General features: G+C 39.0%; 2 protein-coding genes across 5 annotated transcripts in view; one reads left to right on the top strand and one right to left on the bottom strand.

Annotated features, from left to right (window-relative positions):
• Nucleotides 1-3,069, top strand: part of LOC126969635 (uncharacterized) — a 53,256-nt gene extending 50,187 nt beyond the window's left edge. The window contains exon 7 of the mRNA XM_050815194.1: nt 644-3,069. Coding sequence (XP_050671151.1) covers nt 644-770 — 127 coding nt within the window. The 3' untranslated portion in view covers nt 771-3,069. The remainder of the gene's footprint in view (nt 1-643) is intronic.
• Nucleotides 2,902-16,667, bottom strand: LOC126969637 (clusterin-associated protein 1). Of its 4 annotated transcripts, XM_050815197.1 has the most exons (11): nt 16,573-16,667; nt 11,978-12,174; nt 11,303-11,470; nt 10,543-10,638; nt 8,839-9,056; nt 8,193-8,325; nt 7,804-7,891; nt 7,195-7,290; nt 5,425-5,544; nt 3,836-3,928; nt 2,902-3,276 (listed from the first exon to the last, which is right to left on the bottom strand). In XM_050815197.1, the coding sequence occupies exons 1-11, from the start codon at nt 16,592-16,594 to the stop codon at nt 3,158-3,160; spliced, it is 1,350 nt and encodes a 449-aa protein (XP_050671154.1). In that variant the 5' UTR covers nt 16,595-16,667; the 3' UTR covers nt 2,902-3,157. The 4 variants fall into 4 exon arrangements, with proteins under 4 accessions (XP_050671154.1, XP_050671155.1, XP_050671157.1 ...); XM_050815198.1 differs by lacking the exon at nt 11,303-11,470; XM_050815199.1 differs by lacking the exons at nt 2,902-3,276; nt 3,836-3,928 and adding an exon at nt 4,291-4,352.
• Between the last annotated feature and the right edge of the window lie 1,893 nt (nt 16,668-18,560).

The following is an 18,560-nucleotide window of genomic DNA, read 5'->3' as shown; positions in this document are numbered from 1 at the left end:
TTAGATTTTATAGAATATTATGGGCACTTCACAACATTAATCTAAAAGTTTAAATCTTAAGTTTAAAAATTATTGTTGTCGCAGTTTAATAATAATAATATTTCATTGCAATATATTATTTATATCATAGCAGGATTTTCACTAACCCAATAGACTCTGAGCCAGCACAGGAGAACGAACACTTGGATTCTGGTTTACACTTTGTGTAATGTTTGCCTTTCACGATCAATATGATGAACAACTAATTTGCTGCTGTGAGGTTTAGAAGTGATAAAGAATAGGTTAGGCTGGAGTAAAAATTAATAAAGGAAAAAGCTGGATGATACAATTAATAACATCACCCCCAGTAAAAATATGAATCCTTATTTAATTTAAGCATGAGGTCGGAAAAGTACCAAACAACAAAAATACAACTAGAGCCAAACTTCTAATAGTTCATTTCACTTTTACAAAAAAAAACACGATTTTGTTTTTATAAGATGATCCGAGTATGAATTGAACAACTTGCGAGTGCCCTCGGATCAGGCGTTAACGTTAATAACGTCCGAATAGTCATTCGAATAGATACGGACATTGAAAACTCTGCTACAGTCTTACAAGTTGGTGGTGCGGGTTAAAGTAACAACATGAATGTGTTCCTCAGAGCGTACGCCGAGCAGTTCATCGCGGTGTGCGACGAGAGCCGCCACTACCACGAGCTGCTGGACTCACTGGCGACCACCACGACTCTCGCCACCACCGACTCCTGCGACTCGCACCACTCCCACTAGACTCTCACACGACAGAGAGCTCAAGTTGAAAACATATTCGCGAGAGCGTCCTCTTCATCTCAGGCCCAGGTCAGACCCGACGACGGCGAAAGAAAGAAAGAGTATGCGAATGAATAAAGAGAGAACTTTATCAAGCTTTCGTTCACATAGTCAGACAACACGAACGGGCTCCCCAGGAGGCGACTCTCGACCTCAATGTTTGAACCTGTCCAAACTTTTTGTTTACAACTTACTTTTTTCTTCCACTTTGTTCTCTTGAGCGATAGTCGGGTGATGGAATCGCGTGCTGTTAATACACTTTAATGAATACTTATATTGTATTCAAACTACTTAGTCAAATACTGCTGTAGATACTTCTAGCTTTATTTCTAGCGTAAACAATATTTACTGCAAGCACACGTTGAATCACCATTATATTAAGATATAAGATAAGTTATTTTACTGACACTTCCCTTCTATTATGATATGTGTGATAGAGACTGGATATTTTATTGTTATAGATATAATTGGCACAATGTTTTCGATACGAACATTATTAAAACTAGGAGAGATCGAATTACAAGACCCAATAGAGGCCGGTATTCTATCAAGACTCAATCTTTAGTTGTATTCCATGCTTGTGTTCTACCAGAATACCTACATTGGAAGGACTTGCATCTCACCACCATGTGAAATCGAAACCGTTATGTCTTTTATAATTCAGTTATGCATAAGTAAGTATAGGGCTAAATCTATGGATTTTCTAGTTGTAATAACTAGTATAAATAAATCCCTTTTTCTGTCCCATCCAATTGTCATAAATTACATTAGTTATAACGAAGAAAATACTCTACGATAGATATTATTTTGAAATGTGTTATTAATACATTTTATTGGTTGTTAGTAGTTATATAGTAGGTATGTGTATTATTTGTTGTTACTTTTTATATATTCTAGTGTTGTATGTGCATCGCTCCATATTACTAAAACACATTTCTAGAAGGACTTAGATATACTACACTGTTACTTGTAAGTAGGTATCAACTATAAATTCCTGACTAATGTTTGATTTTGTTTTACTTGGCAATGTTCCTTCTACAAAGGCGATAGAGAGTTAAGTTAGTTTAAAGTTCATATTAAAATTTTATATAGTAACATTAGTTTTGGTTTGCTACCAAACGAGATTCGATTCTTGATCTACCTTTTCTACCAATGGTGAGCGACACTGTAGGTAACTTATTGCAGGTTACTGTATTGATACCTTATTATCGTCAAATATCTGTGTTATACTTTACTTTTTGTAGTAAATTCGTTAATTTTTTAAGTTTATTTCTCATGTATATTTCGTTGTATATTCTATTCATAGATTACTTATATGTTTGTAGCTATAAATAGGTACCCATGTTTCACTATCGCTTATAACGAGTTTTAGTAAGTTTACTTTTGGAATAGATCGGAATCAAACGTGTTTCGTCTGTTTTGTTTGTAACACTCACGCCCTCTGTATTATTCAAGGCTGAAACTATATCTATCTTAAATATACCGTGTTTACTGAGAAACTAGATGAAAACTGCAAAATTAAAAAAACAAAGTGAATATTCTCAAGACTTTTTTTTACTGATTTTAAAGTAGATATATTAGATAGTAAGATTGCATATTATATGTAAATATGTTGCTCAATTTATACTTAGGATAGACTTAACTGTAAGTACTTACATAATTATAAGATATCAAAGAGTACGAAACAATGCCCCGCGGATCCTCCTGTGGTATGTTCTCGTAAGTAAGTACATTGTTAAAATACTCAGTGTGTTCAACGGAACACAAAGACAACGTCTAGTACGCCACAATAGGATCAAAGCTACAGTTATTAGTAATAAATTTACTCAAACGTCTGAGCTGTTTCGTTTGTTTTGGAAGTTTTCGAATGATTGGTCAATATTTAAAATGTAAACATGAACTAAAAATCATCCCAAAATCTGTTCACTAAATATATTATTGCAAAAAAAAAGAATTCAATCAAATATTTATTCATTCTTTATCGTTTGTAGCAATGTTTGTTGATTTTACAGTAATTTCTGACTTCCTTTTTATTGAACCAGTCTTTTGAAAATCGTGCGTAATTTAACTCTATTACCAGTAAAACGAAATGTAAATTAAAAAACTTTTATTTTACAATAAATTTATCAATAAATAATCTACAATACCAACTCAACTACATATCAATTCACAACGAAATATCTTGTAAATATATTTACAATGCGACCTAACTGTAGTCGTGATGCTTCACTTGAAAATGTAATAAATTATAATATTTAAATGTCATTCTTATTTATTTAACCCAGTTATTACGCCGTCATGTCTATGAGTGAGAGTGGTCTTCCACGCCCGCTTTCCTCATGTTGCCGCTAGAACTCGTTGTCGCTGCCAGCCCTGATGCTGTTCATCCGCAGCTCGCTCTCCGCGGAGCTGGCTAGCGACTGCTCCTCGTCATCATCATCACCCTGCTCCCGACCTGTCTTGCGATCTGCAACCAATGCGGTATCTGTGATACATAGACGACGTGGGACCGAAGCAACAAAAGGAAAAGAAGGTGCGACGACACCGCGTCCGACAGTTACGCGTACTTGATAGTAACTCTCGCCGTGCCCACACATTATTGCAACACGGGAGCAATCACACGATCAGTGCCGGCCTTTTGTATGGTGTCGTTTGGAAGCATCGCTCTAGGTAGTTCGTTCCATAGTTTGGTTGTACGTTGAATAAAGTTTCTTGAAAATTGACGTGAAAACTGTAGAGACAGTGTGGTTTTTACGCCACACTTCTATTTGGTGAGAATGATATATGTCCATGACTTAGGAATCAGGTCAGACAGTTCTTCGGACACTCAATTTGATAAATGTGATAGAAGACATACACTGAAGCTATATGTTTATACAACGCCAGTTATTTACATTCACTGCCATTGAAACAGAGTACTGGAACGGCTCGTATTAGTTCAGAGGAGATGGAATCGCCGCAGCTTCTTTTGCGGCGGCCGTCTTCATTTCGCAGCCACAGTGCGTCAAGTCGTAGGGGAGACGTACCTGGCGCCTGGTCGTGATGCGGCAGCGAGGCGGCCAGGGTGCGGGTGTGAGGCCGCCGCGACCAGCGCGCCGCACGGCCCTCGGCGGCGCCGCCTGCCGGACAGTCGGGTCACGTGACTGTTACAGGATCGTTAAGATCATACACTGACAATATACTGGCAACCTGACAGCCCGATGATGCGTAAACAATTTTGATTTGTCAATGAGTGTGTTACCTAGTGGTTTGATGTTCAAAATATTAAGGAGCTAATGTTAAGCGTAGTTGACTGTTTACGACTTGTCAATCAAAAAGGTGTTGCTGTTGCGGCTGCAGCAATAATAGATTCACTTAACTCTTCTTTGATGCTGTATCTTTGTTAGATGTTCCCTCTCGCACTCTTTGTTGTCTACACGCTATTGTAAGTCTGTCGTTAAAACACTTCTTTAAGGTCAACAACGCTCATGGTTTTTCCCTAGACTTGGTTACACTTGCAGAGCTATTCCACAAAAAAACTGCCACTGCACTGCAACGCGACACCTAACATAAAGATACAATTTTAACAACGGTAAACGGTATTCCACTAAGCAGGCAGTTATTTTGCAGGAACGCTGCAGTGCAGGAGTAGCTATTCCACTAACTACACTGTAACTTACGCTTACTGCAAAATAACAAATTGTTTAATGGACTACTATTAAACAAATGTTATCACAACGAAATTACCATATTTTAGATTGATTTAAATAGGAACGTATTCTCTACTCATTCTAATTAAATAATATAGATTTAACATAATTGTTTAAAAATCCTAACATACGTTAGTTGCTCATATCGCTTATCACCAAAATATGTGTTAAAAAGAGACATTGGATTGCGTCTCAAGGAAGATATCTGATTAATTTTATTTTAAAATATGTATAAATAAATAAAAGCAATAAAAATAAATGTTAAAAGGATAACATATTGAAAATTTATGGGATTTAAAATTTGTAGAGATGAAAGGATAGAATCTAACAATAATTTATCCGGAAGACCGCGCTGCAGTTTGAAATTGGTATTTATTTTTAAATCGCAGTCACTATTATACAAAGTATCACCTTATTATATACACCTTATACTATAGTATTGAATTTTATCCAATTCTATTGACAGTGTTAGATTTTACCAGCGTTTCTGAGTTTATTAATTCGTTTATTATGTTATTATTTTCATTAGATTGTGCTTATTACGGTCCATTAATTTTTAACTTCTATTTTTTTATTTTTACATTATCGATGCCATCAGCTCAAACCAAAACATATTTTCAGACAAGAATATTATGTTAAAACGATATTTTTCAATATCCGGGATTACAAGAAAGCCCTCTTCAAGTTTTTTCAGCGATTAGTAGCCAATTATTTTAATTAATAGCTCTTTTTGAGCATTCACGCATTGGTAGAAATTAATTGTTATTATATGGTATTAGGCCTTTGTCCAGCAGTGGGCATCCGGCTGAAATGATGATGATATGGTATGGTGTGGTGAAATACGTCAACTAGAATTTAACAATTTTTCCGTTCTGTATAAAAGACCATTTACGCATCATTATCGTGTCTACTCTTGGGCTCGTTACCTGCGAACAGCTCCGTGTCAGAGAAGTCGGAGTCGGATTGCGAGTCGTCCTCGTCCCGGATGTCATCGAGCGAGTCCCGGCCGGCCAGGAAGCCAGCCCGGGACTCCGAGCCCGATACTCCTGCACATGATGACTTTAGTTTATTAGAAAACTAACATAAACTAATATGACTAAATATTCCCGTCAATAGCATTTACTATATTGTTCTTTGATTTGGTCTTACATAAATTCATAATTGAAGTAATAGTTGAAGTAGATAATGGCACACGGGAACTAGAGGCCATAAATATTAATAAATCAATTAATTACCACTAAACCATTGATAGACATTGTACATACTAATTTATTTTCCGCATTACTATCATCATTTTGGCGTGTACATGATTAGTAGATACGTGTATGTAAATTATAATTTAAATAAACATGAAGTCGTATATGAGTAGACCGATGCCAAGCAGTTGCTCGAAGGGGATATGCCTGTCAATATTGTAATAAGTTCTCGGGTCCCACAGGGTTCTCATTTAGATCCACTATTTTTAATTTTATACATTAACAACATAGCCAATAAAGCCACTACTTCTAACATTTTACTTACCGCTGACGATACTAAAATTTTTAGTTAAAATAATAATTTGAAATTAGGTAAGTAAAAAACTTTAATTTAGTAATAATTATAATATCTATCATCAAAAATTTAATGATGAAGTGCCGATAAGAAGTATAGAAGAAGAGGTAATTAATTATACAGGACATAGCGGGCGTGCCGCAAGCGCAAGGTTTTTGGCGATACCAATCGCCGACGTGCCTCAATTGCTAATTACATAAGATTAATTTTAGAGTTCCTTGCAGACCTGAAAGACACCCTCTTCAAAAAGATATATTTACCCTCAAAGGGCAAATACATGCCACAATAGTAATAGTTATACCAGACGAGCTTTTAGACTTTTAAATGGAAAATTAGATATTTTTCACATTTAGTTTGAAAAATTTAAAATTACGACTAGAGAGCTATATCTAAACATGAGTAGCTTAAGTAAATCAATCTGTTTTATTTTTATAACTTAATATATAATTAAGTTTTGTATTCTATAGGTATTATATTTTATTACTGTATTTTCTACTTAATATAATATGTACATAATTTATAACAACGCACAGATATTGTAATTTTTACAATATCAATAATTAATTTATTAATCAATAATAATAATTTTTACAATCAATTTAAGTAGTTATAAAATTAGTTTATGGAAATATTTATTATATATAGGTCTTCATTACATAGGATACTGTTAAATACTTATTTGATTTGTGACGGTGTGTTTCCTGAATAAATGATATGAAATTTATTTCTCTTCCTTATAATATTATCGTTATTTTTAGCAAAACACAAGTATTTCACTACACACACACAGATGTATGTTATTAATAATGCTTAAATACTCACAATACACATGTAACTTTTGTGCTACATGCCACTTCGAGAATGCAGTTATTGATAACGATATCGAATTTATTAATTACAAACACACAACGTATTTGCGGATCAATCCACAAAGCTAAACACAAAGTCAAAGTTCTTTATTTCCTAGAAACATTTACAGTTAAAGTTGTTGTCAATTTCAGACTAGGCACAGGTTCCGTCTTGACAGACATGCAAATATTGCAGTGGTTACGTTTACCTAATGATGTTTCAATACATGAAAGCGCTATTCGTCTGTGGGTCTGTACATTGCCTGCGCTCCCCACTTAATCTTCTACAACAAATACCTGCAGTCTTGATCCTCAGCCTGGTGGCCGGGCGCGCCACCTCGCGTGACTGTTTCCTTGTCACTTCCCTACTATCGTCACTCGAGTCCAGCTCATCTGTTACAATCAATCTGAGTTTGTTATGTAAATCAAATCAAAATCAGTTTATTCACGTAGGTCACGGAAGTGACACTAATGAATGTCAAAAAAAAAATTTTTTTCTTATTAAATCTACCTTTTTACTAGTTTGTTATGTACCATTCGCTTACCCGCACTTCTAACAACTTCTTATTGACTAGTAAAAAAAATAAACGCCTTGATCTTCTTAATAGCAAAGTGTTACAGGCCAACATTAGGTTATGATGTTTTCTAATTATTTATTAAATATTTCATTGGGTTCTCTAGTGTTATTCAATAAAATACAGTCCATATTACTCAGGGATAATATAACTTTCTACTAATGAAGGTAATGTAAAGTTTGTCACGCAGTGATATAAGGAGCCCTTACATTGTGTAGCTGCTGTACCCGTCACTGTGAACTCACACCGAACTGAGTTCGATGATCGACCGCGCAACGCTGACAGAACTGACGTAGCCGTTATAAATATTAATAGCAGAGTGTACGTATACCCGAGTGGTCCAGTTTCCCGGGCAGCAAGTCCTCAGCTTCGTACTTGTGTATCAGCTGCATGACGGCAGCCTGCTGCTCCTCCGCAGCCTGCCGGCAACACGCCCTCATCAATATTTTACAATGTTCTCATACGTCTGCCAAATGTATCGCACTAGTTCCTACTGAGAACACCAACTTCCGGAAGCCAAAATATTGGTACGACCAATGAGTAGGTATATTGTATTTGCACTGTGCCTAATATTGATATTATAAAATTTTAACACAGTACATATATAAAATTAAATAATTAATTAAACTTAAAAATAATAGATTGCACGGCCCACTCGGCTACAACTATTGTCTATCCTATGTTCTGTGTACATATTATAATGTCCAGTTAGTTACCAACCTCACTCTGCGCCTTCTCCAGCAGACTGAGCTGGTGTTTGAGCGCCTCCACGCAGCGGTACCGCAGCTCGTACTGCTCCCACAGCTCCTCTATCTGCTCCTCCAGCGACGTCAGCTCGCCCTGGTACGCGGGCCTGGTGACGTGTTAATAACCATATACATTAAGTGGACCTTCTCTATTTCCGGTGCACAACATTGATGCCGATTATACGTTACTGAATCATAATTAAGAAGGGGCGGAATGAGATGCAACAAGTCGATCACTCTTTGTTTATAAATTTATTTATTTGTAAAGAATATTGTGGAGCTCGACCCGAGACTCATTCAATTACTCAAATTTAAATTCAAATATTTTTATACAAAAGAGACTATGAAATCACTTATTGATTTGAACTTACAAATCAAAAACTAGTCAAATTTATGTCTCAGAAAAGAGAATGGGCGCCAGAAACTCATCAGCTTTTTTTTTTATAAAATTACAATAAAATCAAATTAATAATTTAAATAGCCTGAAGACGGTCGCTCAATTACCAATATGTGGTATCATTAAAACAGTCATTTATGTTATAGTAACTACACAATCAATTATTTTATTCCCTCTACTGCGTCCACACTACACACGGCCTGCCCCAGCAGCCAGCACGTACTTGATCTTCTGCACGGTGAGCAGCCTCTTCTCGGCCCGCTGCAGGTCGGCGCGACGCCGCTCCAGCTTGGCGTCGAGCGCGCTCTCGCTGGCGGCCACGCTGTCGATCTGCTCGCTCACGACGGCCACGCGCTCGCCGACGCTCGTCACGGCTCTCGTTAGCGCCGTCTCTATCGCACGCATGTCGAGTGGGCGAGACAGCGCACGATCGCGTATCTCCTTTTACAAGATATTTCAATTTCAAATAAGTAATTTGGGGAAATATTTTCCGTATATGACGTGTGCTGTTTTGCGTTTGAACGTGTTTATGCTATAGCTGATACTGGATTCCCGAGAATTAAAGCAGCTCTTCCACACGGTCGAATGGTTCGAGCTAATAGCTACTGGCGTGCGCCAGACCAGAGATGACAGCCATACTCCATATGTGGCCGGACCTGCGCTTTCTAGAGCGCTAGAATGTGGGCCGGCTTGAAGTATTGCCATGCTCTATTTATGACGCCCAGCTTCTTCGAAGACTATTTGGCTTTGCCTTAAAGATGATTGCGGGATTGACAATAGTTCGAGATTTCGAGGCCCAGTATTCCGATACTAAGCGAAGTACTTTAAGAGGAGTACTATCGAAGAACGGTGATACGACAAATTGGATTTTTTTTGTGGTAAGCGCGCTAAATTGATTCTGGGGGATAAATTGAAAAATAATCATTTTGCACTATTCCGTGACTTTTTCATGAGAGGACTAATTAGAAGACACAAGTTTCTTGTGCATGGCCCGTGTACACGACATAACTATCATCCTCACAGCAATCCATGTTGGAGCAACTATAACAAATAGCAATGCAACATATCATTAATATGCAGAAGAAACAGTGTAGAAGATAGAATAGAGCGTTGGAGAACTGAAGCATTCACGGGCTTCGGATTCGAACAATAACCGTCGGCTACGAACTGTATGCTGTACCTACCCAGTGAAGAAGCTGGGAGTCCATTTGCATTAGCTCTCGGGAAGCCCAAATGATGGAAGTTCTGAGAGAAGCACTGTGCTGCAGAGTACCTGCCAGACCTTCTCCCTTGCTATCGATAGCCACCGCCTATCTTTGTTTAAGGCACACCTGAAGTTCGCTGTCGTTGATAAACTGGTGACCCTCTAGATCTATATCTGGCGGCTAATAATGCCTTCCATGATTTTGGAGAGTAAGGAGGTGATAGCAATAGGTGTGTAGTTAGCCCGATAGAACTGTGTCCTTTTTTTTGGATCGGATGGACTAGGGCTCACTATGACTTTTGAATATGACTAAAAATTGCCGAGACGGCGACAGCAGATATCCTCTAACGATATCGAACATGATATAAGCCGATAACGGTAACACACATCGCACATGGGACAAAACATTTTGCTCAATCTTGTTCCGCGGTATGTAAACATCAATGGGGCGTGGTGGTGGACGGCGTTTAAATTGGAGTGGATTCACCTGATGTTGCAGCGGGGCGTTGTGGTGTTGGATTCCTCATTTGTCCTCGGAAATACGCGGTTCTGTGCCCTCCCCAGAATACGTCGGGCGGCCCGAGCGATACTGCTCAAGGAGGGATTCTCCTAATCTGGTAGAGCCGGTACCTTCCAGCGAACCTTCTTTGAGGACCGCTGTCGTATTAATGTCTCTATGTAAACATACATAGAGACATTATAATATTATAAGACAATACTTGCCCTGTTCTCGGGCTCTCTGGCGAGCAAGTCATAGAGCAAGGCGCCCTGGCCAGTGATATCGGTGGCTAGGGCTCGAGCTTGTCTGATCTCTCCCACCTGCGGAGAGTACAATCTCATAATCATATGTTTCTATATTACATGAATCTCATTTTGGTATTAAAAAAATATCAGTCCTCGTAATTAGTGTGGTAATGTATATCTATATAATGTAAAATTTTATATATGTATCTGGTACCTATAGAAGCATGACAGCTTAATTTTTTGCTATATTTCCAGGTGGTATTCGAACATTATTTTTTAATTCAAAAGAATTAAAAACCCCTAAGCGGGTCATGACTATAAATTTAGTGCAAGTAGTGTTTTGTTAGTTTGTGGCAGCATGTCTCATCTCTTATTTTATAAGGTCCACAAGCAATAAATCAGATATTAGTTGATTTGCCTGATTTCGATCTATTCAATACGTCACCAAACGAGTTATGACGTAGATTGACGAGGCGTTGGAAGAGTGCGTGTTCTCTTGAGTGCTGAATACCTGAATACTATCGTTTCCATTCATTTTGTCGTCGTGTATTATATCAATATACTTTTATTGTATTACTTCTTGATTTTTGTTCATTATTTGTAACACGCTTATAGTTTCTTTTATGCGAAAACTGACAATGGTAAATAGATATATACTTTTTTAACCCATTTATGTCATGTAATACTGTTTGTTTATCTAATAAAATAAAATAAAATAAAATGTCCCGACAATGAGTACCCTCTGGCTGATGTCGTACACGAGCGGGCTCAGCGCGTCGCGACTGTCGTCGGGGCTGGAGTGCAGCGCCGCTCGCAACATCGCGGCCACCTTGAGCATCTCCCGCACCGCCCATCCATCAGCGCCGTACAACTTCTTGCCATTCAGCTTTAGATTAGCTCTCGAATGCTGATTAATTTGTAAAATTATAATTCTTTAAAAATTTGTCGATAGGATATGTTAGGTTAGATGCAAACGTGATTGAATGTGGCGAGGCAACCGCCCGACGCCCATGGACACCTGGAACACCAAGGGCCAAGAGATGGGTTGCCGGCCTTTAAGAATATGCAGAGAAGTCGGAGAAAAGTATGTGTAGTAGTAACAGTTTAGAGACTGAGCGTTTAAGTAATATGAGGAATATATAAAATAATAATATGTTCTTATAAGAACGAATCTGTCTGTTGTATAAGTCTACGAACGTCAGACATTCATATTAATTGATATTATTTGTTGCAGGTGCAGCTCTGCACTGCAACATATGTAATATGACTAAACATCTCTTAGTTCAAGTTGTCACATTCTGTCTCTATAGGTACTGACGTGATACAAGTTTGCTATCCTCTTCCCGTGTGACTGCCCTCCTTCAAATCCTGAATGAGTTGAACATAAGGAAATGAATAACAAACGTTTGCTCACAAAGAGTTCTATGGCATGTATCACCAGGGCTACACGCTGCTCCAGCGTCTCTCGGCCACCAGCTAATACAGCATCCGGCTCAACCCTGGCCGCCAACCAGCGCAAGCACACCTCCAAGAGCTCCCAGTTTGGAGTTCGGAAGCTCTCAAGCGATATATGATGAGGAAATCCCAAATCTCGCATAGCTTCACTGAAATCTAGAAGTAGTCATCGATAAATTAAATGCGATAATATATGAAATCACATTTCAGGGCATCTTTATACCTACAGTTTAATAACAACTTTATTTTTTAATGGAAGAGGGGGCAAACGGGTCACCTGATGTTAAGTGATCACCGCTGCCCATATTCTCTTGCAACACCAGAAGAATTACAGGAGCCTTGCCGGCCTTATAGAACGGTGTACGAGCTTCTTTGAAGGTGTATCATGTCGTCGCATGGAAACATTGCACAAACATCACAAACACAAGGATGCTCAATGGTTGTACGGAAGAGACGCTAGACACACACGTGGTGGGGTTGATATCCTAGTTAGCATCGTGTCGTGTAGGGTGAAATTCGGGAACAAGAATCCGGTCGAGCAGCTCTTTGGAACACTCCCCATGATAAATGCGGTAGAAGACAAATAAGTAATTGAAATTAATTTGATTGTCCGTCTGTCAAAAACATAGTCTCCCCAATGTGTGGAAGATTTAAGTTGAAATACCTACGTGTGCCGGTACCTTCAATCAAACAACAAATGTAAGCTTGTTTCGCTCGCCAAGGAGTCCGTTATACTTGTGATAACAAGACCAAACAACATATAGGTACTATTTCCATGTATAATAATAATAATATTGACACACTTTTTACACAAATTATCTTGCCCTAAATTAGGCATATGTAGCCTGTGTTATGGGTTGGAAGACAACGTTATATTTATTACAATATACCTACATACTTAAACATACATAAATACATACAAACATCCATGACTCGGAAACAAACATCCATTTTCATCGTATAAATGCTTGCACCTACCGAGATTCGAACCCGGGACCTCTAGCTTAGTAGGTAGGATCGCTAACTAATCGGCTATACATATCGTCACGATATGTATGTTTTGTTATTTGCGAAAATCAGGCTCACACTTATCGCCTTGTTTAGGATATTATGCCGCTCTCCGATATGATTATTGATAAGTGTCACTTGTGTACACATTTTAGTTAACACACACAATTAGCGAACAATAAGGCGAGGTTTTCCCAACACTTTAGGTAAAAATTGCGCGAACGTTAGATTCGATAGGTACGCATGGACACGGGCGTCGGGCATGGCTAAGAACGAACCGAGCGATGCGGGTTAACGACCGCCGACCCAGAAGGACCGCGTAATATTTTTTAAAACTTACAGTTGTGCTAGAGTACGGAATTACTGTGATAATATTTTTTATGCATTTTTGAAGTAAATCTTTTTTATCGACGTATGAGAGAAATGTTATATTACGCGCAAAATTATGATTTGAACATTATGGATATCGTATCCGAGATTCTCGAAGGTGCAGAGAACTAATTTGAGATCATTTTTGAAATCCAAGATGGCCGCCGCGCAAAATTATGATTTCAACAATATGGGTATCGTATCCGAGGTTCTCGAGGGTGCAGAGAACGAATTTGGGATCATTTTTGAAATCCAAGATGGCCGCCGAGCAAAATTATGATTTCAACAATATGGGTATCGTATCCGAGGTTCTCGAGGGTGCAGAGAACGAATTTGGGATCATTTTTGAAATCCAAGGTGGCCGCCGCATAAAATTATGATTTCAGCAATATGGATATCGTGTCCGAGGTTCTCGAGGGTACAGACAACGATTCTGTGATCATTTTTGAATTCAAAGATGGCCGCCGCTCATAATAATGATTTCAGCAATATGGATATCGTGTCCGAGGTTCTCGAGGGTGCAGAGAACGATTGTGGGATCATTTTTGAAATTCAAGATGGCCGCCGCTCATAATCTTAGAACCTCGGATACGATACCCATATTGCTGAAACCATAATTTTGTGCGGCGGCCATCTTGGATTTCAAAAATGATCACAAAATCGTTATCTGCACCCTCGAGAACCTCGGACACGATATCCATATTGCTGAAATCTTAATTTTATGCGGCGGCCATCTTGGATTTCAAAAATAATCACACAATCGTTCTCTGCACCCTCGAGAACCTCGGACACGATATCCATATTGCTGAAATCATAATTTTGTGCGGCGGCCATCTTGGATTTCAAAAATGATCACAGAATCGTTCTCTGCACCTTCGAGAACCTCGGATACGATACCCATATTGCTGAAACCATAATTTTGTGCGGCGGCCATCTTGGATTTCAAAAATGATCACAAAATCGTTATCTGCACCCTCGAGAACCTCGGACACGATATCCATATTGCTGAAATCTTAATTTTATGCGGCGGCCATCTTGGATTTAAAAAATGATCACAAAATCGTTTTCTGCACCCTCGAGAACCTCGGACACGATATCCATATTGCTGAAATCATAATTTTGTCCGGCGGCCATCTTGGATTTCAAAAATAATCACAAAATCGTTCTCTGCACCCTCGAGAACCTCGGACACGATATCCATATTGCTGAAATTTAATCATAATTTTGTGCGGCGGCCATCTTGGATTTCAAAAATGATCACAAAATCGTTATCTGCACCCTCGAGAACCTCGGACACGATATCCATATTGCTGAAATCTTAATTTTATGCGGCGGCCATCTTGGATTTAAAAAATGATCACAAAATCGTTCTCTGCACCCTCGAGAACCTCGGACACGATATCCATATTGCTGAAATCATAATTTTGTGCGGCGGCCATCTTGGATTTCAAAAATGATCACAAAATCGTTCTCTGCACCCTCGAGAACCTCGGACACTATATCCATATTGCTGAAATCATAATTTTGTGCGGCGGCCATCTTGGACTTCAAATATGATCACAAAATCGTTCTCTGCACCCTCGAGAATCTCGGACACGATATCCATATTGCTGAAATCATAATTTTGTGCGGCGGCCATCTTGGATTTCAAAAATGATCACAGAATCGTTCTCTGCACCCTCGAGAACCTCGGACACGATATCCATATTGCTGAAATCATAATTTTGTGCGGCGGCCATCTTGGATTTCAAATATGATCACACAATCGTTCTCTGCACCCTCGAGAACCTCGGACACGATATCCATATTGCTAAAATCATAATTTTTGTGCGGCGGCCATCTTGGATTTCAAAAATGATTACAAAATCGTTCTCTGCACCCTCGAGAACCTCGGACACGATATCCATATTGATGAAATCATAATTTTGTGCGGCGGCCATCTTGGATTTATTTAACTTCCCTAAAGTACATATTATATACAAAAATCCCGTGTGGCATAATATTCAAAATAATATTACGTAAATTTTATTTTAGTACTTTCCGACTTATATTTACCTATATATTTCAACAAATACGCTGTCGCATCATCATTATTTTTTTTACTATGATTCCCGCTTGGTACTTGTTTGCTAAAATCTTACGTAATGTGAGCCCGAGAGACACGAACACAGTACCTTCCTTGACAGTGGTCACTGGCGTACTGCTGGCTTGAGCGATCATGCAACCAAGGCGTCGCGTTTGATTTATTACGAAAAAAATTAATATAAAATAATTCAAAAAGCGTATTGATAAATCCCACAGTGAAAACTTATAAATACTAATAAACTATCGAATAAAATAAGTTTTGTGTTTATAGCTATCATAGTTTTATGATAATATAAACAATTCAAATAAAAAAGACTATTTTTCAAAAAATAAATCTATCGAGATTTTTTTTCGTAATCGTGTTTTCGAAACAGCGATAATTTAGATAAAGAAATGAAGATAAACATGTCAAAAAATTGGAGCCGTAGTATTTGTAGAAGTATTTTAAGTAGATTTTTTAATATGTTACTTTTTAAGACTATAGCGCCATAAGGCCTTAGACGTTGTTCGAGCAACGTTTGTTTTGCGAGTTCAAGTCCGGCTGAGCAGATGATGCTGAATCCCTCCTGCGACTTGTTAAGGTGGTTATAGTCTTATGTCGAACAAAGTGGATAAAAGTAATGGATAACCTTTTCGATAATGTGGGCTTGCAACCATCAATCTGGATGGGGATGTAGCTTGTGTTTGAACATTATTTCACAGACAATGCAATAGAAAAACTCTGTTAAAAAAATCGTTTCGGAGTGCAAATACCATTAAATTTTAACAGTAATGATTTTAATTTAATTAATTTTAATAGTAATTCTGACCTCTGGGGCATTTCTATTATCGCTGCACTGTAAACCAATAATCGATAGAATTGGCTCTTGATATTATAACAAACCAAAAAAATACGATTCAAAATGATCATATTATAGACATTTCAATGAATAAAGATATTTTGACTTTGACTTTGGTTGATCAACTGCATAGTGGATTGCTCTGCCTTATAACTAATAATATTGGGAAGGTATATTTGTTATAATCACTGAGTTTTCTGCGTCTATAGACGTGAATACATAATAATGTTATTATCTAATAATAAACACTTACTCCTTAGATCTCTGTACGACATAATTTTGCTGTTTCTACACTTGAGAAGTTAAATTGAATCTGTTTGTGTACCGTTGCTATGGAAACGAGCAAAGAGAATTTAAACACTAGAAACGAGTACCTAGATACCCCTTAGATAATTTATAAGTACGTCTAGATAGTGTCTTGCTGTTAGACAGCGGATATAACAGGATAATTTTTTCCACGTTTTCACAGTTATAGTAGTCTATCTAGGCGTATATAAATGATCTAAGACCTACCCTTAGAAAATTGACACTATATTCTAAGTACCTACCTATCCGATACACATCACTCTTCCCACTTTCTATACTGCGTGAATCAGAAAGGGTATAACATCCCTTCAATGCTACGTTATATAGTTAAGTCATATGCATAAGTTTTGAGGTGTTTAAATTTGAATAAATAAAAATAAAGAAGCCCCCTACTAAACAAAAATACAATTTTATAATTTCTTTTCTTAGACAACCTTAACTTTTATAGAGACCGCTATTTTTTGGCGGAGCCGTCGTTTTTTTTTTTTCTTTTTTTTTTTTATGGAATAGGAGGACAAACGAGCGTACGGGTCACCTGGTATTAAGTGATCACCGCCGCCCACATTCTCTTGCAACACCAGAGGAATCACAAGAGCGTTGCCGGCCTTTAAGGAAGGTGTACGCGCTTTTTTTGAAGGTACCCATGTCGTATCGTCCCCGAAACACCGCACAAGGAAGCTCATTCCACAGCTTTGTAGTACGAGGGAGAAAGCTTCTTGAAAACCGCACTGTGGAGGACCGCCACACATCCAGATGGTGGGGATGATATCCTAACTTGTGGCGTGTCGTGCGATGGTGAAATTCGGCGGCAGGAATCAGGTTAAACAGCTCTTCGGAACACTCCCCGTGATAAATGCGGTAGAAGACACACAATGAAGCGACGTCTCTACGCAACGCCAAGTGATCCAGCCGTTCACAGAGCACTGAGTCCCCGACAATTCGAGCTGCTCTACGTTGCACGCGGTCAAATGGATCGAGCAGATACTGGGGTGCACCAGACCAGAGATGACAGCAATACTCCATGTGTGGCCGGACCTGCGCTTTGTAGAGCGCTAGAATGTGGGCCGGCTTGAAGTATTGCCGTGCTCTATTGATGACGCCCAGCTTCTTCGAAGCCAATTTGGCTTTGCCCTCCAGATGGCCACGGAATTGGCAATCGCTCGAGATTTCGAGACCCAGTATTCCGATACTAGGCGCGGCTTTAAGAGAAGTGTTCTCGAAGAGCGGTGATACGACAAATGGGGTTTTTTTAGTGGTAAACGCGCAAACTTGAGTCTTCTGGGGGTTAAATTGGACAAGGTTCAATTTACCCCATTCCGCGACCTTCTCGAGAGAGGACTCGATAGAAGACACAAGTTTCTCCCGGCACTGGTCGACGATTTCCCGAGAGAGACCTGCATGGCCCGTGTATACGGCATCACCAGTGCTGTCATCTGCATAGCAATGCATGTTGGAGGTGTCCAACATATCATTGATATGCAGAAGAAACAGCGTAGGAGATAGCACACAGCCTTGGGGCACTCCAGCATTCACGGGCTTCGGGTTCGAGCAATATCCGTCGACAACGACCTGTATGCTACGCCCAGTGAGGAAGCTGGAGGTCCACTTGCACAAGCTCTCGGGAAGCCCAAATGATGGAAGTTTTGAGAGGAGCGCCTTGTGCCATACACGATCAAAGGCCTTCGCTATATCCAGGCTAACTGCCAGGCCTTCCCCCTTGCTTTCAATAGCCGCCGCCCATCTATGTGTTAGGTATACCAGAAGATCACCTGCCGACCGTCCATGGCGAAACCCGTACTGTCGGTCGTTGATCAACTGGTGACCCTCTAGGTATACCAAAAGCTGGTGGCTAATTATGCTCTCCATGATTTTGGAGAGCAGGGAGGTGATAGCAATAGGCCTGTAGTTCGCCGGATCCGAACTGTCTCCTTTTTT

The sequence above is a fragment of the Leptidea sinapis genome, chromosome 18 (assembly GCF_905404315.1).
Source record: "Leptidea sinapis chromosome 18, ilLepSina1.1, whole genome shotgun sequence".
In the NCBI taxonomy this organism is placed as follows: Eukaryota; Metazoa; Arthropoda; class Insecta; order Lepidoptera; family Pieridae; genus Leptidea; species Leptidea sinapis.
The sequence above is the reverse complement of the archived record's forward strand: the minus strand, read 5'-3'. Positions and strand labels throughout refer to the sequence as shown.

What these genes read in the sequence shown, in the direction of transcription:
- LOC126969637 (XM_050815197.1), bottom strand. Translation starts at nt 16,594, where the DNA reads ATGTCGTACAGAGATCTAAGGA. An exon ending in TACATGCCATAGAACTCTTT is followed by an intron (nt 11,471 to 11,977) that starts GTGAGCAAACGT and finishes CAAATTAATCAG; the next exon opens with CATTCGAGAGCTAATCTAAA. An exon ending in CTCACCGTGCAGAAGATCAA is followed by an intron (nt 8,326 to 8,838) that starts GTACGTGCTGGC and finishes ACACGTCACCAG; the next exon opens with GCCCGCGTACCAGGGCGAGC.